The 23563-nt window shown below is 37.8% G+C and overlaps 1 protein-coding gene across 4 annotated transcripts; it reads left to right on the top strand.

The window, feature by feature from the left end:
- Nucleotides 1-233: 233 nt before the first annotated feature.
- pecam1a (platelet and endothelial cell adhesion molecule 1a) lies at nt 234-19245 on the top strand. Of its 4 annotated transcripts, none has more exons than XM_082185466.1 (15): nt 234-370; nt 465-488; nt 5471-5764; nt 8053-8334; nt 9672-9932; nt 10506-10775; nt 11005-11286; nt 13038-13307; nt 14330-14468; nt 14570-14649; nt 15482-15535; nt 15612-15677; nt 17675-17746; nt 18564-18638; nt 19003-19245. In XM_082185466.1, the coding sequence occupies exons 1-14, from the start codon at nt 331-333 to the stop codon at nt 18605-18607; spliced, it is 2178 nt and encodes a 725-aa protein (XP_082041592.1). In that variant the 5' UTR covers nt 234-330; the 3' UTR covers nt 18608-18638; nt 19003-19245. The 4 variants fall into 4 exon arrangements, with proteins under 4 accessions (XP_082041592.1, XP_082041590.1, XP_082041589.1 ...); XM_082185464.1 differs by having other exon boundaries at nt 235-370; nt 18564-18586; XM_082185463.1 differs by having other exon boundaries at nt 235-370; nt 18564-18586; nt 19000-19245.
- The last annotated feature ends 4318 nt before the right edge of the window (nt 19246-23563 follow it).

Below are 23563 nucleotides of genomic sequence, written 5' to 3'. Positions count from 1 at the left end.
GGTACCATGGCCAAAAAAACACAAGGAGTGCTACCATGGTACTTTTGGTGTTTGTGCTGGATGGATGCCACACCGTTGATCGTCTTCTTAATCTTATATATCGCTGTGATGTCTTCAGCACAGCACTGAAACAGGAGGCCTTTGAAGCCGTAAACAGAATGGCAATGTTTTCAAGGGCGTGGACGAACCAAGCATTCAAATACACACATCCTGAGGAAGGAACACATTTCCGTTAAACAAAGAAAGGCGGCTCCATGCGATAAGTGCGAGCATTCCAGCCTTCTCTCCATCCTCAACGTCCTTCACATTCATGAACACTCACCTGTGAAGATGAGCGTGTGTCTTCTCTGGCTCGGCCTGAGCGCTCTGTGTAAGGACACTCCGGACAGATTCAGACCATCATCATCTCATCCTCTTTTTATTTATTTGTCTCACCTCTTTCTCACTTTTGCTCTCATCCGCAGGGCAAGTGGCCGACACACAGGCAGGTAAGTCCTCAGTTTACGTTTTATTCGCATGTGAGGGAAACGGTTTCGGTCACGACGACAGTTTTGGGGCTGTTGAGTTATTTTTACCTCTCTCAGATTCACCTGACCGCTTGATTTATATAGTTGGGCAAAGGGAGCAGTGAAATATCATGACAGTTCTGTGCTTTTCTGGGACTTCTTGGATGTATTTTTAGTCAGAGCAGATCTGTGATTCGCTTGGATGCTTTGATCCTTCAGAGATGTTTTGTCACGGACTGTTTAGCCGCTCACAGGAAGTTTGCGCTTCGTATAATAGCAAGATGTTTAGTCTGCGTTTAATTAGAGGCTCAAACAAGATCAGTGATGCAGAACCCACAAACACTGTCGCTTTCTAATCAACCCACCACCATTAACTTTGGGTTTGGATTATCCTTGTTTAATCAGATTTTAGTGGTGTTTACTGGGCTTGACGTGTACAGCGGAGAACTCTGGTTGTGTTTGTTGGCCAGGCTGAGATTTGTGTGCCAGAAATGCAGGCTCTGTGCTCCTCAGGGAATAATGTTTTGTGTTTGTTTATGTGCTTTCCTTCCTTCCTCTTCTTTCTGTTGGGAACGCCACTGCTCTCCACACTGTCAGTGTGGCCTTCTTTAAGACTTCAGGAAAAGAGCTGAGTGTGTTCTGCTCAAAGTAAACATACCGAGAGGAAGACTCGTTAGAAGTTTTCATCGCTTTACCCTTCACTGAGAAGACAATCCCAGAATTCAACCCTTGTGTTAAATAAGTGCACTTAATAGATTGTAGTTCAAATCTTAAAAGAATAGTTTAAAACATGTACTTGCATATAATATAATATAATATTACTCAAATAAAAGCCACTTAAGTGTACTTAAAGAGAGACACTTTCATGACTGTTTCTTAACACACTTAAATAGGCCTTTAAAACATGCAATAATGTCAAATTAAAAGTACATTTTAAATCATTGTTTCAATAATATTTTGTCGTGCTTTAAAGAAGTACACTTATTTTGATGTGTTGACTAACATACTAAAGCACATGTAAAGCACTTGATTATGATTTTAACTTTAGTGTGTTATTCAATATTACATTTAAAGTTAATATATTTTTAAATACTTCACCATGTAACAATGTGTGATTACAAATTTATTTCAATATATTACATATAAGTTTCAATATAAATTACAATAAATTATATTTTACTTATTAAATATATTTTATATGATTACCTTAAAGACACTTTAAACGTGTGACAGGAAATTTGCAGAATTCACAGCAGATTTAACAAAAATTAGCTAAAATGATCTCAGACCCAACACGTGTTTTTGAGAGTGCAATAAATTTGCATAATCTCTTCAAACAGAAAGGTTTAAAAGCTTTTATGATTACTTTTAAATAGCCATCTATTTTTGCCGTCCAGCGGTTTTTCTACGGTTTTATGCCGTAAATTAATTTACAGTTGATTACTGTTAAAATACACGTCACTTTTATTTTATTTTACACATTTAACCCTTTTAACCCCACTGCAAAATATTTTAAATGAACACTTGCATGTCCACACTACAGAGTGTTGGCGTAACACTGAAGCAGTGTTGAAGTTAATGATATAATTCAGTGATTAATTAACTGATGATTGAGCATTGGTGATGAACACCTGATGTTAACAAGCAGAATCACTGAAGGACAGAGGAACTACAAGAAGATAAAAAAGCGAAACACAAGAACTACAACTGATTTCAGCCACAGAAGACATTAAATCTCTCAAGATCTCAGCAGAGGAGGATTAAACAACTCCCAAAAAATAGCATTACCAACTTCACTTATTACTAACCAGATTGACTTTATTTTTATTTTATTTTTTATTATTATTTTTTATACGTCTACAGAAATTCCTATTGTGAATTAACAGAGGTTTAGATGTTGTTTTGTTTAATTTGATGTTACCATTATGGTGATCAGTGTTTACTTTAGTCAGGCTCTTGACCCTTGACTTTAACATGTTTTTAAGACACATTTGTTGTGGAAAAAAACAAAGCCAGCCAAAATGAGATCAGATGTTGCTGATTATGATGTCATTACATAATGTTTGGATCACTGATCTAAGCCTGTGTCTAATCCCTTATCAATAATGTGTAGATCATATTACTATACTGTGAAACTACAACAAAATATCAAGCAGTGCTGCAAAATCAGTTATGAATGATTTTTAAACTCATCATTCACTAAAAATGTTTTAACTATGGCTTCAGTCAGACACACACAGACATCAAGAATCAGCCAATGAATCTCAACAATGGTGACAATCAACAAAAAAGATCTGAACATCACAAAAAACACTACTAAAAGTCAACACAAAACCAACAACAAAAATAAAAGCAAAAAGTACAAATTAAAGAAAATAACCAGACAATTCAGCTGCATAATTTATACATTTTTTTTGTACTATGCTGGTACCCAACATGCATTGCAGCATAACACTTATGATTGTCACCATTGTTGAGATTCATTCGCCGATTCTTGATGCCTGTGTGTGTCTGGCTGATCTAGAAGTTCAAAAAGTTCTGAGTATAAACTTTTTAAAATCCTTCATATTTCCTGAATGTCATATCCCTGATAGATCTCGTTCAGTAAAATCACAATGACACCAACATCAAAAATACAAAACATCACCCATATAAAAACATTCGACAATAAATGAGATCAGTGAATCAGACCACTAGATGATGATTGTGACCATTAACAAATAGACATTGTCATCTGATCCTGTTTTCTTTCAGCTTTTTTGCCATAGCAAATCTATTTTAAAGACACAGCTACAGCAACCAAAGAAAAACTAATGTTCAAAAGTCAAGGGTCAAGAGCCCAACTAAAGCAAACACTGATCACCGTCATGGTAACATCAAATGAAAATAAAATTACATCTTAATCTCTGCCACCTTTTAATAATAACTTCTGTAGACGTCTGACAGAAATAAAGTCAAACTGGTTATAAGTAATAAGTGAAGCTGGCAAAGCTGTTTGTGGAGTTAGATTAGGTAAGATTTATTGTCTTTTATCTTGATTTCATCTTTTTTTTCCTGTTCTTCTAGTTCCTCTTTCCTTCAGTGATTCAGATTGTTAACAGCAGGTGTTCATCAGTGTCTCAATTAACTTAATTAAATTAAATTAAATTAAATTAACTGAATTAACTATGAAATTATTTGCTCAGTCACGTGGATTATATTAGTGAACTAATGTAGAGAATAGTGAATGAGGGTATCTTCTTATCACCTCTTAAGGAATATTCTTCTTCTTATCAACTCTCAAGAAAGGTTATTCTTCTGGTCATGAATTACTATAAAGTACTCAACAATATAAAAGCTTGAAGCTTAAGATCACACATTTTAGGCTATGTTTACACGGAAACGATCTGAAGAGAAATCTCAAAAGTGGCATTGCGTTATCACTTTTTATTCTGCGTTTAGACGAGCGTTATGGGGGGGAAATCTGCGTGCATATGGTTGACTATAGGGTGGACGCAAAAGTGTGTGAAATTCGATGTAGTATGCACTCCAGGCGGCTAGGTGGCAATGTGAAGCACTGCCACACTACAACACCAAGTCCGCGCGCCTGCGTACAACCTAGCAGTCTAGCAGACTTTTGCGTTTTTACCCTTTAGACGGGAACGCGACGGTGGAGCGTTTTTAAAATTTTCACTCTGGAGGGTGGTTTCACTTTTTTGCGTTTTTAAGCCCCAAAAACGCCGTCGCCATCTAAACGAAAGGCACATCTGGTAAAATCTTTTTATGTTTTCACCCGCGAGCGTTCTCGTGTAAACAGGGCCTAAGAGACTTTGTTAGGTGAGCATCAGACAGAGACAATCAAGCGTGGGTTTTAATACGAATACATACGACTATACTATAGGGGGAAGTTTAAAAGGTTTACTTGAAAGCAAAGTTGCCAGAAAATCAGGGTAAGTCTGTTTCACCCAGAGATAAAAATGAATGAGCACAAGACTATATCAATTAAGGCAAGAAGCCGGAGATAAGACCAAGACAAAAAGCTAAGAACAAGACACAAAGCAAGAAAACAAAGCAAAGCTCCACTTTTTTTGGAAATAGGCTCATTTTACAACTCCCCCAGAGTTAAACAGTTGAGTTTTACCGTTTTCGACTCCATTCAGCCGAACTCCGGGTCTGGCGGTACCACTTTTAGCATAGCTTAGCATAGATCATTGAATCGGACAAGACCATTAGCATCTCTCTCAAAAAAATGACCAAAGAGTTTCGATATTTTTCCTATTTAACTTTGCTGCCGTACCATGGGTCCAGCAGGTGTAATGATATGACGCAGCGCCTGAAAATAGTCCCCAGCTCGGTAGACTATAGGGTTGACTATTTTCAGGCGCTGCGTCATATCATTACGCCTGCTGCACTCATGGTACGGCAGCAAAGTTTCTTGATTATTACGCAGGAATGAGAGTATAGTTCCTAGCCATAGTTCCTAGCCAGTGTGAGTTGAGTTGATCACGATCTTTTTGAAGCTCACGACGGAGTTTGGAGGTGTTTCTGTTTAGCCTCTGTCATGCCAATAAAGTGACAATGGGGCAATTTCATCCAGACTCATTTGTGCTAGGCCTGTGATTTACATGAATGTGTCCAATAGGTTAAAAGCTTTCTGAAGCTTAGAAAGTATAAGTCATTGTGATTTCATCCAGACACTACAAAGGCTTATAAATTGGTCAAAACGTGTTTTGTTTTAAATCTAGTGTTTTGTTTCTATGATGGGTGTAGGTTTAGTGGTAGATATTTTGACATAAAAGCAATGGAAGTCTATGCAATGTCCTCTCTAATATAGTGAAACAAATGTGTGTGTGTGTGTGTGTGTGTGTGTGTGTGTGTGTGTGTGTGTGTGTGTGTGTGTGTGTGTGTGTGTGTGTGTGTGTGTGTGTGTGTGTGTGTGTGTGTGTGTGTGTGTGTGTGTTTTATCTCTGGGTCTTTCTGAGCAGCATTCACCATTGATCAGGTGACGTTGACTGTGCTTCCTGGTAATAATGTGGCGAGTGGCTCTAACCTAACCTTGCATTGTGAGGCCAAAGTCAGTCACAGCCTCCCCCAGCCACTGACATACACCTTCAGCTTCCTGCTGGACGATCAGGTCATGTACTCCAAAAATACCAGCGCCTCATTGGTGGAGCGCAGTTTATCTCCAGCCAGGGTGTTCAACTCGGGTCGCTACCAGTGCGCTGTCCGCATCTACGACAAGATCAAGACAAGCACCAGTCAGAAACTCATAGTCACTGGTTAGTTACATAACTGATGCTCATCAAAGCATAATTCTACTAATTCTATTTTAGCAGCTGTTGCTGTCCACTTACAGTGGATATAATAGTCTACACACCCCTGTTAAAACAGCTGGTTTTTGTGATGTAAAAAAGGAAATAAATCATATCAGAACTATTGCATGTTTATTGTAACAGTTGCAACCTCTACAATGTCACTGAAAACAGCTGTTTTAACAGGTGTAGACTTTTTATATAGATATTTAAAGGGATACTTCACAGTTTTTTCATATTAAACTATGTTATTCCCTTAAAGGGGTCATGACATGTTTTTTTCTTTTCTTTTATTGTGTTCCCTTAGGTGCAATTATAGTATTACTATAGTTTTTTGGACACATTTTTTTTTAATTTAGTGATTTATGACCTTTTCCCACCCTGTTTCTCATCCTCTGATTCAAACAGTCTGTTTTGGGGGGGTTACCCCTTTAAGAGTTCAGTGTTAACGCCCACTGTTATGATTGGCTAACGTCAGTGCCTATGCATCAATTGTTAACGCCCCCTTGTCAAAACGTGCGGATTTTGCGGAGCTGTGTTTACCGTTACCATAGAAATGGGTGATGCGTGCCAGGCGATGGCGATTGCAATGATGTCTGAGTCGGAATCAGAGGAAATGAACCATCAACACAACTAAGAATGCATCAGCCCGTCCACATAGAAAGTGAAACTATTTTGTCAGTTTGACAGCCTACATCTTTTAATAGCCTACGGGGCATGAACATGACGGTCATGAAAACAATAAGTAGACTAAACTAAGTAAAAACACGGTGATTATTCATAATGAATTAAACTGCAATTAACGTTTTTAAAAAGTTTTAAGTTTTAAATAGCCTAACGTTACATTGCTTACAGTTTGCGTCGTCGTTGTTGAGGCCAGAATAGTCCACACGGCCTTATCTTATACAAAAGTTTTCTGCCAAAGCCAGCATCATACTGCGATTGTTCTCAACTGTCACTCATCCTTGAAATGTGGAGAACACACGCTTAAATTAACAGTGCCGTGACTGGGACGTCCGCAAAAAATAAACTGCATCCTTCTTCCCCTGACGTCTGGAACTTTCAGCAGCGTATATTATTCAAACATGTTGTTTGTCCACAGCCAGGAACAGCACATCTGTGACATCGCAATCTTATTGTAAACAGACCCACTCGCTGCACGTCGACTGAACACATGTGAAGCGCGTGACAGATGCGATGATGAAATGAGGCATAGTTATCTTGCGCTTGAAGCGCTTGTCTACGCTGGAGGCGGTCATATGCAAACGACTGGTACGTCACTTCGTACCGTGACGTCACTTCATACCATGGATCCAGAACGAGCTGTATTTAGAGCTTGATTAAATAAATGATTCGTTTATAATGGGGAGGACGTCTTAAGCTATGAAACTTGCAGGACGTTTTAATGCTACAAAGACCTCTTACATACCAAAAGATCAAGGCAAATTTGGTTTATCATGTCATGACCCCTTTAACTAAGACGAGTTGATACATACCTCTCTTGTCTCAGTGCGTGCACTCAATCGCTCTGGCGCGGCGGCACTTTGATAGCACTTAGCTTAGCCCAGTTCATTCATTAGGATCCAGACAGAGATGAAGTTAGAAGCGACCAAACACCTCCATGTTTTCCCTATTTAAATACCGTTACACGAGTAGTTACACGACCAAGTATGGTGACACAAAATAAAATGTGGCACTTTTCTAAGCGGGTAAAAATGATAACTATAATGTATGGCGGAATAGCACTTGGGAGCACTTCGACTCGGCGTAGTAAAAAGTCACTCCTGAAAAATCCTCTCCCCCTCTCCCTCTCACTTCTGTCATTAGAACCAACGTGACTTTTTACTGCGCCGAGTCGAAGTGCTCCCAAGTGCTATTCCGCCATACATTATAGTTATCATTTTTACCCGCTTAGAAAAGCGCCGCGATTTATTTTGTGTCACCATACTTGGTCGTACCCCATACACCCTGCAGAGCGATTGAGTGCACGCACTGAGACGAAAGAGGTATGAATCAACTCGTCTTAGTTAAGGGAATAACATAGTTTAATATGAAAAAAACGGTGAAGTATCCCTTTAACCACATATGTTTGCGACTATTTTTTATTTATTTTTAGATTCGCACCAATAATGTTTGAGATCTTTTTGGATTTGGAAAGTATTGCATGGTTTTTGTTGTTGTCACAAAATTTTGTAGTTGATGTGACTGACAAAGGTGAGTTCAGGGGTTAATGAAGAGTCTTTAAACTCATGCAGGCCTTCAAGTCCCCACGCTGAAGGTGAAGTCTGATATCATTTCTGAGGGGGAAGACATCACTGCCACATGCAGCGCACCCGAGGAGACGGGCAGTCTGACCTTCTATTTCTACGAGGACGATCAGGAGGTCAAGCGAGTCCCTAGTAAGAGCAACTCTGTGACGACCACTCTCACCTTGCAGAAGCTCAAAGACGTCTACCTGCACTGTGTCTATGTGGTTATCATGCATCCTGACGCGGGCTTCTCCAACAAAAGCAACACGGTGAAAGTGATTGTAAAAGGTAACATCATGTACATTTTGCTGTTACCCATGCATGAAATCAAAATTGTTGTTTTGTGGCTTTTAGTCCACATCTGTTGGCTACACTCAAAATTATTTTAGTCTGTTTTTAAGGGTTAGTTCACCCAAAAATGAAAAATTCTGTCATTCATTTCTCACCCTCATGTCGTTCCAAACCCGTAAGACCTTCGTTCATCTTCGGGACACAAATGAAGATATTTTTTATGAAATCCGAGAGCTTTCTAAACCAGCCATAGGCAGCAATGTCACTGCAACTTTCAAGGCCCAGAAAGGTAGTAAAGACATAGTTAAAATAGTCCATGTGACTACAGGGGTTCAACCTTAATATTATGAAGCGACGAGAATACTTTTTGTGCGCAAAAATCCTCCAAAATAACGACATTATTCAACAATCTCTTCTTCTCCATGTCATTCTTCTACGCTGTTGACGTAGTGTAAACAGTGCAGCGCTTCCTGGTTCTATGTCAAAACGCAAGCTCACTATTGGCCAGCTCCTGTATCAGCATCACACGCATGTGTCATGTGCTCACATCACCAGCGTCGGCCAATAATTAGTCAGCATTCTGGTGTATAACCCGTAAGCGCTGTACTTTGTTTACTACGCGAATAGCGTAGGAGATCTGACACAGAAGAGAAGAAATTGTTGAATAATTATTTATTTTTTGAGCACAAAAAAGTATTCTCGTCGCTTCATAACATTAAGGTTGAACCACTGTAGTCACATGACCTATTTTAATGATGTCTTTACTATCTTTCCTGGGCCTTGAAAGTTGCAGTGACGTTGCTGTCTATGGAGGAATCAGAAAGCTCTCGGATTTCATCAAAAATATCTTCATTTCTGTTCCGAAGATGATAGAAGGTTTTATGGGTTTAGAACGACATGAGGGTGAGTAATTAATGACAGAAATTTCATTTTTGGGTGAACTAACTTAAAAAAATTATGCATTCAATTGTATGACTGATGGATTGATCAAATAAATGCAGCCTTGGTGAGCACAAGAAGCTTCTTTAAGAAACATTAACAATCTTACAGAGCCCAAACTTTTGAATGGCAGTGTAAATGCTGGTCATTAATATCAAAATTATTGAATCTTATTTCACTTATGGATTATGTACATTTTAGTCCAATAAAACGTAAAGTTATAATGCCCCTAAAGTTATAATGCCTCTCAACCCCATATGATATGGCAAGAAGTATAGCAACACAAGAAAATACAGCTAAGCAAGTCATTTCATGGGGTCTTTATTGAGCATATTCACAGCTGACTATATTTTGCATCGACAGTGAGATTGATTTTTTATTTTATTTTTTTACAGATCTTGATGTGATCAGGCCGCAAATAAGCATCTCCCCCAACGCGAATGTTGTTGAGGGTGACAGGGTGCAAATCACATGTCAGGTGCAATATCCCTCAGATCTCGATTTGTTCCTTACCAAAGGCAACACCGTACTTAATAAATATCACACAACGTTCACACACAGCTTCACCGTAAGAGCTGAGGATTCAGGGGACTATGTGTGTAAAGCAGAGAAAGGCAGTGTGCAAAAGAGGGCCGTCTATGGGCTAAATGTCACAGGTAACTAACCACAACCATACACATTTTGACTAATCTTAGAATGCTTTCAGCTATCAAGAGTCCACTTTCATCTCCATATGACATAGTTGGATTAAAGGGTTTATTTGCTTTTTGTTATTATTATTGCATTATAACAAGTTTGCCTTTTTATTTCAATAATGTAATTTATGCATTGAAGCGAAAATTGGAATATCACGTTGAAATGGAAAATGGAATGTTAAACATTTTCACCATTACAAAATATTTTACACACATTTTGCACATAATGCTATACTGTGTAATTCTATACTGCGAATGCAGATTTTGTTTTGATTTGTTTATCAGAACAAAATTAATTAATTTATTAATGAACAAATAATACATTTTATTTAGCCAAGAGTGTAATAATGTATATTATTATAATACACAACATGTAAAATAAATTATATATATATATATTTATTTTTTATTTATTTTATTTTTTATTTTTTTTAAGTTTATTTTATTTCAATAATGCACTATTTTATGAACTATAATAACCCTAAACTGCATGATAATAAACTAAATTTGTCTGACTCCATGTTCACTCTTTAGAACTGTTCTCGAAGCCGATTTTGAGAATGAGCACAGATAAGGTTTTTGAAGGGGAACGCTTCAATCTGACCTGCCACAGCGCTGTAAGCTCCTCGGAGAAGATCAATAAAGCGGACATTAAGTACACTTTGCTGAAAGAAGATCAGCACATTTATTCAGGTGCCGAATACTCTGCCACTGCGAGCCTGGCCACCAATGGGAAATACTCCTGTATGGCAGTGGCTAAAGGAGTTACCAAGACCAGCCAACCACTTGATTTAAAAGCTAAAGGTGAAGAGAATGCTTTTACCAAAGCTCCGGCATTAGAGGACATGCATATATTATCCACATTATTAAAAGATTGTTATAACAAAGCATTTTCCATTATTACTACTATGAAAATAAAGCAGACTTATTTATTTCAATTGATATGGTGCATTGCAAGAACACACTTTATTTAGTGAATAGGCACCCTAATGCTTTTTTCATGCTTCTCATTTTCCTCCCCTCTTTTTTCCAGTGCCTGTTTCTACCCCAGTCATTCGTGTTGTTGATATGGTGATTGTTGGTCGGCCATTCAAGGTTTTGTGTGAGGCTGAGAATGGAACGCTTCCAATAACATACACCTTGAAGTCCCACATGTCAGAGGCTGAGAGGAGAGTGGTTGAGGCAACTGATAAGGCACTCTTCAGCAATAACTACATCAGTTCTCCAGAAGAGATTCACAGCTTCACATGTCAGGCTCAAAACGAGGGGCGATCAATCCGTATCGCTAGTCATCCACTAAGAGCAGAAGTCATAGGTAAGAGGACCAAACCCTGATATCTTCATGCTCAATAATTTGTGTGCCTATTCCATAATCACTGATAGACTTTTGTGTCCGGTACCATTTTTGATGACTGTTACATTCATTGTATCCCTGTTCTGCAGAGACACAAGCTTTTCAAGACAACATTCAAAGTTTGTCTTGACGAAAAAAAACAAGCCTCTATCTACATTTTTTTTTTTTTTTTACTCTAAAAATATACTTATGCATACAATTCACTGCGGTTTCCAGCTGAAATAAACAAGAGTGGCAGTAAAACACAGATAACATCAATTCCTTTTCGAATTATGATAACAGTTAATTAGCACTAATAGATTCATAATAATAAATTAGCAACAATGTCCTCCTCAGCTATTTTATCAAAAATGTTCCCCCAGATGATGTTCCCCACAGCGGGCGGACCTAGTCAAAAACTAAGTGATAACAAGCCCCACCCATTCAGAGGAACAATATGATTGGTCAATTTTCCTGTCATTTGATATTCGTCTTTTGACCTCAAAACACTTTTACCATAGTGCATGATTTGTAAACATACATTTTGACGTTTACATTACATAATCAGCTCCATGTGTATGGCTTTTCTGCTGTAGTAAACTTGTCCAGTATCCAGTAAAACATAAATCATGATAAAAGAGCTCAATGAATTGCTTCAGCAAATGAGTCTTTATCTTACTTTTGCTTTCCTTAACACTATCTGTTAGGTTTAGTATATGGTTTGGAGTATCTCATTTAAAATCAAGTTTAAAATCTGGAGACTCTTCCAAAGGAATTAATTAATTAATCAGTGTCGGAGAAACCAACAGTGAACATACTTTATGAATGCATGTTAAATCTGTCTATTGTCAAAACACAAGTTTATAAAGTTTTTAAAGGGGTAGTTCAAAATAAAAATAAAAATTCTGTCATTATTTAATCATACACACACACACACACACACACACAAAGCATTCAAATATGGCCTAATCTGCACTGTTGTCATGGTTAACGTTTAAAAAACACAAAGAGATGCATGACGCAGGGTGATGATTGTCATTTTAAATAAATGTAATAGATTTAATAAACACTCAGAGAAAACACAACCACTATTAACGCTAACGCAAGACAAAGAACTGAAGAAAACTGAGGGCTTAAATACACATGGAATGAAAATCAGTGGAACAGGGAACAGGTGTGAACTAATCAGACGTCATGACAACTAATGAAAGAACTAGAACTCAGGAGACAATGAAAAAAAAAAACAGAACAAGATAATTAAACTAAACAGAACAAGACATGAGTTTTACCTTTATTTTGAATTACACATTGCATTATGTTGTGCTTTAGGGTTGAAGGAAATGTCTGGAAACTTGACAGAAAATGTACTGGTAATTTTTTGCCGCGATATTATCAGTTGTTCTACTGATAAAAAAAGTGATCAATTTTTTTATTCAAAAAGTGGTCCGTTAAACTCATTCTCTATTTCTTCTTGAGTCATAAAATAGTTTTAAATAACAGAAGTTGAAATCAGAAATCTCATTCCTGTTCACATTCAGATACAAATTTGAAATGACATTGACTCCACACCGGAATGGTGAATGGGATTTAAAGTTGCGACAGAGCAGTCAATTTCTAGTTATTAATGACTGAAAGATGACTTCAGAAAATTAATGGACTATAGTATTATTGGCGTTAACTGTCTCTTACTATTTTTGACTAAAGTAGCTGGTATTTCTCTGTCTGTCTATCAGTACCAGTGTCCAAGCCAGTCCTGGTGCCACAGGACATTACAGTCACAGAGGGCTCAAATCTCACCCTCACCTGCCGTGTACAGAAGGGCACTTACCCAATCATCTTTACCTGGTATCACAACAGGCTCCCTTTACCCACCCAAGAAGTCAGATCCTTAGAAGGAAGTCATATCATCAAAGCCATAGAACGAGACCAGCGAGGCGACTACTACTGTGAGGCATCCAATTACAACATTGAAATTAAAAGGAGTCATCCTTCCAGGATTGGAGGTACATTTTTAAATACCACACCATCACACCATTTGATCACCATGATAAGCCATAGTAGAACTTCTCTGCTTTGAAATATAATTTTTAGAACTATAACACTTACTCTACGCAGATGAAAGTTGAATAAAGCAGTCAGTTAATGCAGTTTTTCTTAATTCTAACAATGCAATATTGTGAGAACATGAACGTGAACAAACATAAACGACGCTCTGGAAAGTTGACGGGCCAGTGCTGCAACGTCACAACATTGTAAGCCTTGCCAATTTAGATATTCAAGCGCAAGAAGACGTGAAAGGGAACTCAATTCATCACTCGCGTTTCAGACAGCGCTCGAATACTGAATTGAACTCTCTTTTACGTCGTCTTGTGCTTGAACGGACAAATTCACACAAATTCCAGTCTTGGCTCGAGTATCCTAGTAAAGATAGTCGGTTATGTATTAGGTGAACGTAAACAGTCGAGAAAGACAATGCATGTGTATCAGTATATTGAATCCGTGCATTAGGTATAGAAGTGACAGCAGCCTAATATTCCTGCTGCACTGTGTTTTTAATGTTAATAAAACAACAAAGGAGAAAGATAAAAATAAATAAAAAAAACACTCTCTGCTCTTGACTGAATAACATTTGTAACTTTAATAATCTGTTTAATTTATACAGTGAACTTTGTTCAATGTCTCTACCTGAAAACTACAGTTACTTGTCTCAATGTTTTAACTTTATATTAGTTAGGCTAGTTGTTTTAGCTGCAGTATCGAAATTTGAATAGAGAATTCTGTAACATCGAATATTGTTATCATAACTGCCTCTTTTTGCAAAAACGGGCGGTAAAAAAATATTTATGGCTGGTAAAATTTCTTAAGTCAGCGGTTATTGGCAGGTGTGGCAAAACGTGTGTTTTAGGCCCTTGCTTGTACTCATGTAGAGTATGTTTCTGGCATAAATGTGGCAATGTTTACAGAAGATGTTGGTAAAGGTGTTCACAAGTTCTTTCTGATTATTTGTTGTGTGTGTGTTTTATAGTCACTTTAGCGGTGTGGAAGAAAGCTCTTATTGGAGTGTTCTGTATCTTGCTTTTGGTGGCTATCGTCATAGTCCTGACAGTCTTTTTGAAGAAAATGCCAAATCCACGCAGAAAAAAGCAAGCAACTGAGTTATCAGTGTAAGACACACCTTAATTTCAATTGAACATCTACAGTTCGTATGTCTAATATCATAATTTGAATGTTTCTTCATTCTGTTTGAAAATGCTTTTTGTCTCAGAAAACCTTCAAGGCCCAAATCAGGTGACCCTATGAGAATGAGCCTCACTCTCGACATTGAAGACAACACCATTCTCAATGGTAGACAATGTCCATTATTCTTGTCTTGTTAATATTAATAGTGCATTTGGCTATTTTTGAAGCTGCTGTGTGTTTAAGGCAAGGCGCCACAGGTGAATAGGCTAAACACTAATAGATATTACCATACTTTCCCTAGTTGATTAATCACAGTATATTTAGACAATCGTTTTGTGGGATGTTATGTAATATGCAAATTAGGCATTATCTAATTACATATGCACACATTTACATACACTGCATAAAGCCAGGTTCAAAAGTCTTGTTAAAGGTTTTTGAATTTCTCTATTTATGACAGCATAAATCAGAAAGTACTGTCAACAGCCATAAAAAAAAGAAAAAAAAAAAAGTATTTTTAGGTATACAATGTTATATAAATCAGATGAATGTGCTTCTGAAGTGGATATTTCTGGCTTTTCTTATTGTGATAAAATGGCCTTTGATGATATACTAATTGAAATAGAGGGGGAAATTGTTATAAAAATAAAACAAGTGTTTTTTTTTGTTTTTTTCCACTAGTATAAAAGAAGACTAGTTATGTGCCTGTTTATTATTTGAGCTGTATACTGTTCTAAATCATACTTTCTATGAGTACTTTTCTTGGTGGATGAACTTATGATTTTATTATTACCATAGTAATTCTTGTACATGCAAACAGTGATATGCAGATCGTTACATCATATCTGGTATCTTTGCGTGTTGGGTTAGGTTAGATTATTATAATGGCTGAATTGTATTTTGATTACCAACTCATATTGAAAATTGCATTTTATCACTTTTTTTCCCCCCTGACACCGAATGTTGAAGTCATGTCTTGTTTGTTTCTGCCTTACAGGCACTCCCTGTGTGATGGGCAGGAATGTCTGGAGTGAAAATGTTTCTGGCTCAGGTACAGACTTTAAACAGGATGAGGCCTATGTGATGTGAGTTCATCTCATGACAATGTCTGCTTGCTATCAAACTAGATTCTGACGATCACACCGATGTGGACTCTGAGCTGGTTCACCCACAGGAAGTGGATCCCAGCAAAGGTGAGAATGTCAACGAATCCCTCAAATGGAATCATTGCAAAAAAAAAAAAAAAAAAAAAAAAAAAAAAAGTTATATATATATAATGTCAGTTCTACCTGAATATTGAAAGAGCATTGAAGCGATTTGGGTATTTTTGTAAACCACATCTGGTGCTCAAATTATAGATTTGTCTCTGTGTGAAATGCTGAGCCACTGTAAACGTTGTCATGACACTCTGCGTATTTTCTAATCTCAATTAATTTTATTAAGAAATTGCAAGAACACAATTTAGTGTGCACATACAGTGATGTCACTGCCACCAGATTTTCTAACTTCCACATTTTAAAACTATAAAATAAATTAAAGTATAAGTACAATTGGTTGTGCTTCAAGATGCAGATTTCAAACTGGCGACCCAACACAGTACAACATGTGGCACAAACCTTGATATTGATTAAGTACAGTTTTCGAGGTTGAAGGCATAACATTTGACCTGTTTATATTGGCCAAATAAATTTGCATCAGTGACATCGAGATACTTACGTTTTAATTTTAGTCATAAAATATGTCTATATAGTTTTTAGTTTTAATTTAGTTTAATTTGAGTTATTTTAGTAGGCTACATTAAGTTAAACTAATAAAGAAGGATGACTAATAAAATAATACAATAATTGTAAGATTTTTTATGGTTTTAGTTAACCAAATTAACCCTGATTTGCATTGGAATTGAACTGACCACGACACACAGGAAAATGAATTGGAATAGGAATTTTAGATATTCAGAGAAATTCAACACAGGTAGCAGACACCCTCAAAATGAAATTAATTTATTACTGTAAATACAATGAAATATGTCAATTTGATTTCGGCTGTACAGCAGCTTTAAAAGAAAATAGTCAGCTGAAGTCAGTTCAGTGTTAATTCAATTCCGTTGTAAAGATCTTCAATTATTAAATTAGTTTATTTAATCTATAAAGCAGTTCTGCAGAAAACAGTGATCATCATCATCCGGCTCAATTCAGTTTTCATCCCACGGTATCAGTGCAGTTAAATAAGTAATGTTGTTGAATTTTAAGTGTCCCCAACTAAGCAAGCCAGAGGCGACAATGGCAACAAACCAAAACTCCATCAGGTGACCAAAATAGAGGTGAAAAAAAAACCTTAGGAGAAACCAGACTCAGTTGGAAGGCCAGTTCTCCTCTGGCCAACGAACGGACACGGTGATGATTCAGGATGCATCTCAAGTCAGAAATCTGATTGTGGATCGGTAGCATCGGTAGTACAACCAAAATCAGACCAACTCCTACAGGTAGTCTCGGGGTTTGGTCCCCCAGCACGTCCTGATGTTGCTGAGTCAGTCGCGTTCCTCTGTCAACATATTTTGTTGATCCTGGAACAACATTCCTGTCGGAAAATGTAATCCTTACCCTATCCCTACCCCTAAACCTAACCCATAAGTTATCCCTAAAATCAGAGGAAAATGATAGGTGAATAACACTGATGTAGACGCGCTTAACCCTCAAATCTGATTGGTTGTTCAGAATGTTGTTCCAGGATCAGCAAAGATGTTGATCCAGGAACATGTTGCACTTGGTGAAATCAGGTTCTGCTGGTACCCCGATGTGCATCCGGATCCATGTGTGAAAGCCCCCTTAGTGGACCCATCTATATGAGCATTCAATCACTCAGACAAGTGGACACAAAAATTGAGCTGTGTGAGGACTGTGTGCATGGACATCAGCGGACTTAAATTACTTAAATGAAAAGTGAAGTATAACTTTGGGTTTATTTTTGCTGTCCTCACTATGCATGATTATGGTTAGTTTAATTATTTGCAGTGCTAATTATATTTTAAGTATTGTTGTGTGTGTTGTTTCTCCCCTACTGTCTAAAACTAGAAATGTAGTTATTGGATCATGACTATTTATAAAATCACTAAAGTCTACCCAGTAAAGTAAAGAAGAGCAATTTCCATTTTGATGCTGAAAAAAAAAAAATGTGTTCATATTTCTATTAGAATTTCTTGTGAAGAAAAGCATAGAGCCTGAATACAGTGGCCAGCATACAGAGGTCCAGATGTCCACACCAGGTGAGCTCTGATCTTTGAATCACACACATTACAGCACGACAACCCTATGGAAGCTTGTTTCCACCATGAAAAAAAAAAAGGGGGGGGGGGGGGGGGTACTGTGACTTTTTATCTTGCAATTCTGACTTGAAAATGTAACATTTCTTGCAATTGTGAGACACTCGAAATTGCGAGTGAAAAAAAGTCAGAATTGTGAGATTAAAAGTTGCAATTACCTTATTTATATTTTATTCTGTGGCAGAAACAAACTTCCATACTACCCTCCCCTTCAAGCATGACCATAACAGGCAGTAAAAGAGGCACATTGTTGCATTGCGTACTAACATTGTTAATGAAAGTGTGGTTTCATCATGCATGAGACGCCAGGTGGCTTTTTTCCTGTGCCGGTGGGAAAGAGCTTCCTGTTTTTCACAATGGGCCCTGGAGCCTCATGTTCCTTTGCCCAACCGACACAGAAACTCGGCCATTGTTTCATCAGCGCAAATAAACACTCCATGGCCCCTTTTCCCTAGTTGATTAATAGCGAGACATCTTGATAATCATTGCGGTATGCGTGTAAAACAATGCTGAAACATAGCAGAGGTCACACTGAAATGGGTTTTGGCATGCCCACAGATTGCCAAACAATAGCTGCATCTGGAGGGAAACAGATTACTTACACAGGCACATTAGCATGGCACTAAACCGATAAGCCCACGGCAGGCATCACACTCCTCTTCCTTGGGAGTTGGTTCAGGAAGTTGGGCTGTAGTTATTAAATTTGCATCTATTTTCCGCTGCGGCTCTTTTGTGACGGTGGTTCATTTGTTTTTTATAGGAGTTTCGGAACAGGCTGAGGGCGTAAGTGACGCACAATGTTGACACAGACACAGACACACAAGTCCACATGTAGGTATGTACAATTAGTTTTGCCACAGGGAGGCCCTCTTGTGGAAGAAATGGGTGCCACAGAAGAAATACCTCATATCTCATGTGGTCTAACTTATGAAGCATGACAAGAAAATGTGCTGGTCATACAAAATCCAAAGAGGAATAATTAGAAACTATATTTTGCACAAACATTTTTTTATTTCAGGACAGATAGATAGATAGATAGATAGATAGATAGATAGATAGATAGATAGATAGATAGATAGATAGATAGATAGATAGATAGATAGATAGATAGATAGATAGATAGATAGATAGATAGATAGATTGATTGATTGATTGATTGATTGATTGATTGATTCTTTTATTTGTGTCTTTCTCAGCAGGCGGCTCTGGAGTATGCGCAACTCAACAACAGTGAACAAGAACCTGCATAGTGTCTCAACACATTACATCTAATTTATTCAGCTTCTTCACCACCAGAAGCTGATTTTCATTTATGATATGTTGACATTGAACATTTTGGTTTGACGGTGTCATTAATATTACTTTGTGGCCTGGATGGTGTGTAATGTGAGTAAGATGTGTTGTGATGTTTATATATCAGATATTAAAATCTGAGCAGTCAAGTCAAGTCTTTATTCTTATTATTTATTTTTTTTTCCTTTTTGGAGTGTTTTTTCAAGAACTATGAGGAAAAGGAAAACCATCTGTGCTTCCAGAACATGGGGGAGCTGCTGAGCCACTGGAAAAATGAAGTATTTTAAAGTGGAGTAAATTAAAAGGGACCATTATGGGAGGTTGTTGTAACTTAATTGCAAGAATATCTAGTTATTTTTGAAAAAAAAATTCACAGGTTTTAATTCTCACCATAAAACCAAAACTGCATTGATTGCTGTTGTAAACAATCTGAGACTGAGGCATACATGCTGCCAATGAAAAAAACTGTGCCATTTTTGTTTTATTATAAAAGTTACCTTTAGTTTGTGTAATCAGGCAAAACACATATCAGCCCTGTTAAAAAAATAAAATTAAAAAAACATGCAAGTAGTATCCTTAAATTCAAGTTATACCCTTATAAGCTGTCTCTGCAAATATTTTTTGTGGAGATTTTAACATATTCTAAAATTAGGTTTAGTTTTTTGGGGGTCAAATTTTTACATATTTTACAAACTAACTAACTCAGTGTTTGTGACTTTGGACAGAAGTAAGGTTCTTTTACAGGCCATCTCTGAATATCACATAAAATAGTGCACTGCCTGTGATACTTCTGGTGTCCTTGGATGGTGTCAGGCTGCTTGAGGGTTCCAATGTGACACTCATGGGCTTATCAGCATGACTTCCCATCTATCATATTACATCATGGGCAGTCACAGCAATGGTCCCCCTTTGTGGAAATAAGGGAGTCCCATAATGAGGTGCCACTTTAGCAGCTAGCAATGAATAGATCTTGAGGGGTGCTACAGTAACTCCAATGGCTTTGTGTAGGACACCACGCATTGCATAAGTCGTAGCAGTAAGGTGTGTACATTGAGCTTTTCATCACTCTCAGACATGTGCTTATTTTAGGGAGGGGGAACATCATGTACCTCTTTTTTACTGCCATAAAGTGTCCCTCTCTTGCTCTCATTCGGTCATAACATGAGCCCCGACTCGATGTTGCACCGAATTCCAGTCCTGCCGTTAGCTGCAATGCTAAAATTGGCACGCTGACCCCTGTGAAATGTATTCTGGGAATATGTTGTCTTACACTTTGCCTTATGGGGCCAGTCCAGAACGCAACATTGTGAATATCTTAGACTTGTGACAAGAAGCTCCTCTTTCCTGCATACACACCCTTCAGCACTGTAATGCAACACTCCATATCTTCAACAGTTAAAATGTACTTTATTATTAGATATCATTAATCATAATGGTTGTGTAATCTGGTTAGTGTGAAAATTAGGAGACACACTTATGCAACAGTTCACAGGTTACCAAATATTTTTCTTAGATGACTCTGTTTAAATGTGGTACAACTCAGGTCAGTAGCTAGGAAATCTGTGTCTGCTAATTGATATTTCTTTCCAGGTATATTATCCTTTCGATAAATATGTAATTAACAGAAAATGAAGGACATATGTATGATAGCATGTATGAAATCTTTTATGTGTATGAATGGATGTTTTGTTGGACTACAGATTTAAGGCTAGCCCACACTTAAAGATTTTTTAAAAATCTTATTAGATTTTCAAAATGTGCAAGGCCACAAACATGACGATAGATAAAAAAATTATAGATTAACAGTTTTATTCGGATAGTGTGTGGAGTGCCGGGATGTGACCAAGACAGCACAGTAAGCACTTACAGATTCATTCACAAACCACCAGAGTCCCGACTGTAAAATCTAGAAATCTTGCAAAATCTCTCGGGGTCAAACGTGACTTTAGAGTAAACAAACATGGCGGACGACGGGCAAGAAGAAATGGCGATAATAGTGTTTGGACTGTTTTTGACAGAAAATTCATTAAAAAAAAAAAAGAAAAAAGAAAAGAAAAGATGGATGAAGCTGGTTATGCTTCCGTTGCTTTCTGTTTGGGTATCGTTTTGTTCCAATGACAATCTACAGAGAGTGTGCGCATTTGTCTCTGGGTTTCCCCCACACAACAGGATTTCTGATCATAAATATTCAGCGTTCAATGTTGGATATTTACAATTTGACATTGGCGTGGCCCCGACATTCTTCCAAGCAGATTCAATCACTCTTAACACACGTCACACCAAAAGAAAATGTGATAAGGTCACCTGTAGAACCATTAAGATAATAGGGACTTTACCTAGGATTGTCGGAAGGGGAGAATTGGGCCAAAATTTGGAACCATTATCTTGTAGTGGGGGCCTTAAGATTGACACCATCAGATACCGCCAAAATATCCTGTCAGCAAGACAGACAGGCATTTATGTCTCTACCTGTCTGTCTTCTTTAGATGAGCTTCCACTTTCCTCGAAAAGCTCCCGATGGGATGACATGATGAGGGAACAGGAAGGTGCCTGGAATAGACTATCATCCATCTGAAGATGATATCTGTGTTATGTAAAGAAGTCATGTGGGTATAGTTCACTCCTCACTAACCTTCACCCAGCCTGAAGATCAAATTCATTTTCCAAATGAATGAAATTAATAGTTTTAGTGGATGTTAGAGCTTAATGTAGATTTTTATTCTGAATGTACCTTTTGTATGTGCCCTAAACTCTGCAATCCAATGAAAATACCTGATTACCTATTCATCACATGTATTCAGAATTAAATATATGTGCATATAAAGAGTGGCAGTTCAATAGCATTGTGTACCATCTTCCCATAACAACAACCCTTGCTATATTGGTGCTGCAGTATGTTGTTATGGGGAAAAGGAGGTGGGAACCGGCGAACATTCAACAACTTTGATAATAAAATAAACAAATGCAAAATGAAAGTAAAATCGTGGTAGCCCCTCACGGACGACTGCCGCACACACGTAATAAAACACAACATAAAATCCAGGCCTAGTCCTCTCTCATCCTTCACTGTCGTCTCTCTGCCTTTCATGCTTCCAAAGCTCATCCGTGAGAGATACGAGACCGATGCGTCACGCAAGTGGCGCTCATCAGTAATCACGCCACCGGCCTCGCCGTTCTCTCCCGGCCATCGACCTCGACCTGCTTTCCACAATCATTGAGTCATCAGGTAGCATCTATCTGGTCCCATGTTGCTAACAATGCAAAAAAAAAAAAAAAAAAAAACGAGAGAGAGAGAGAGAGAGAGAGAATTAGAAAAAGTGTTCCAAATTTCTTTTGCTAATATGCGTAAATGTAACAGGTCCTTCTCAACCCACTCCGAGCGGGATTCGAACCGGTCTCCTGCGTGGGAGGCATGCGCGCTAGCAAGGACGCTAACATGGCTCTTGAGGCCAGCGGAGTGTGGTTTACACGCACAGCTCTTACTGGCCCACGTCCGTAACACTCACCCCCCTAAACTTCACTCCCATCCGCGTCATGGCACCAAATGTTACCGGTCCTGCTTGACTCGAACCAGGGTCTCCGGCGTGGGAGGTTGGCGCTCTAACAAAGACGCTAAAGACCGTACCCGTCAGCGTAAGTTGCTAGTGCACCTCTTGAGGCCAAAGGACGTTTTTTTTGTTTTTTTTGGGGGGGGATGGGACAGTGCATATTAATGAACGTACAATAGAAATTGACGTAAATACGCCGGATTTAGCACAATGCTAATTTCCATCCGTAGTCCCAGACATAGGAAAAAAAGAAAGAAAAAAAATTCATTACTTATATTATTAAGTACTTATTATAATAATTATTTAAGGTGTGTAAATGCCTGTGCATAGACATCCTAAAGTGCTTGTTATAAATATATAAATCTACCTATCTGTCTACCAATCAAAATCTACCTTCTTATTATGTTCACATTTTTGATTGTTATTCAGCCATCTTTTAAGCTGTTTCTTAAATGAAACAAAAGTGGGGCTACCTCTAATTTCCGTTGGCATACTGTTCCAATTTGTGCAGCCTTTAACAGAAAGGACGTTTTGTTCAAAAGTAGACTTTCTAAATTGTACTTCACAATCCCCCCCCCAAGTAATTGATCTAGTACTAGTCTCGCTATTTCTCTTTTTGATAAAATCCCCCAGGGGTGGTGGGGCCATTCCATTCATTGATCTATATTTAAGACAGCTACTTTTAAAAACTTTTACATTTTCAAAACTTAGGAATTGATACTTCTCTAGAATTGAACAAAGGTGAAACGACTGAGGTTTCCTATCAAATACCTTAATTGCTCTTTTGTAGAGTTGATCAATGGGTTTTAGTGCAGTAACACCAGCAAATAACTAGACTGTGAAGCAGTATTCAATGTGAGAAAAAATCATACAATTTAGCAACCTCTGTTGTAATGAAAGACCTGATTTGTTTGTAATT

The sequence above is a fragment of the Leuciscus leuciscus genome, assembly GCF_965113295.1.
Source record: "Leuciscus leuciscus genome assembly, chromosome: 1".
NCBI classification, from domain to species: Eukaryota; Metazoa; Chordata; class Actinopteri; order Cypriniformes; family Leuciscidae; genus Leuciscus; species Leuciscus leuciscus.
Note: the sequence above shows the minus strand (reverse complement) of the source record. Positions and strands in the feature narration are given on the sequence as shown.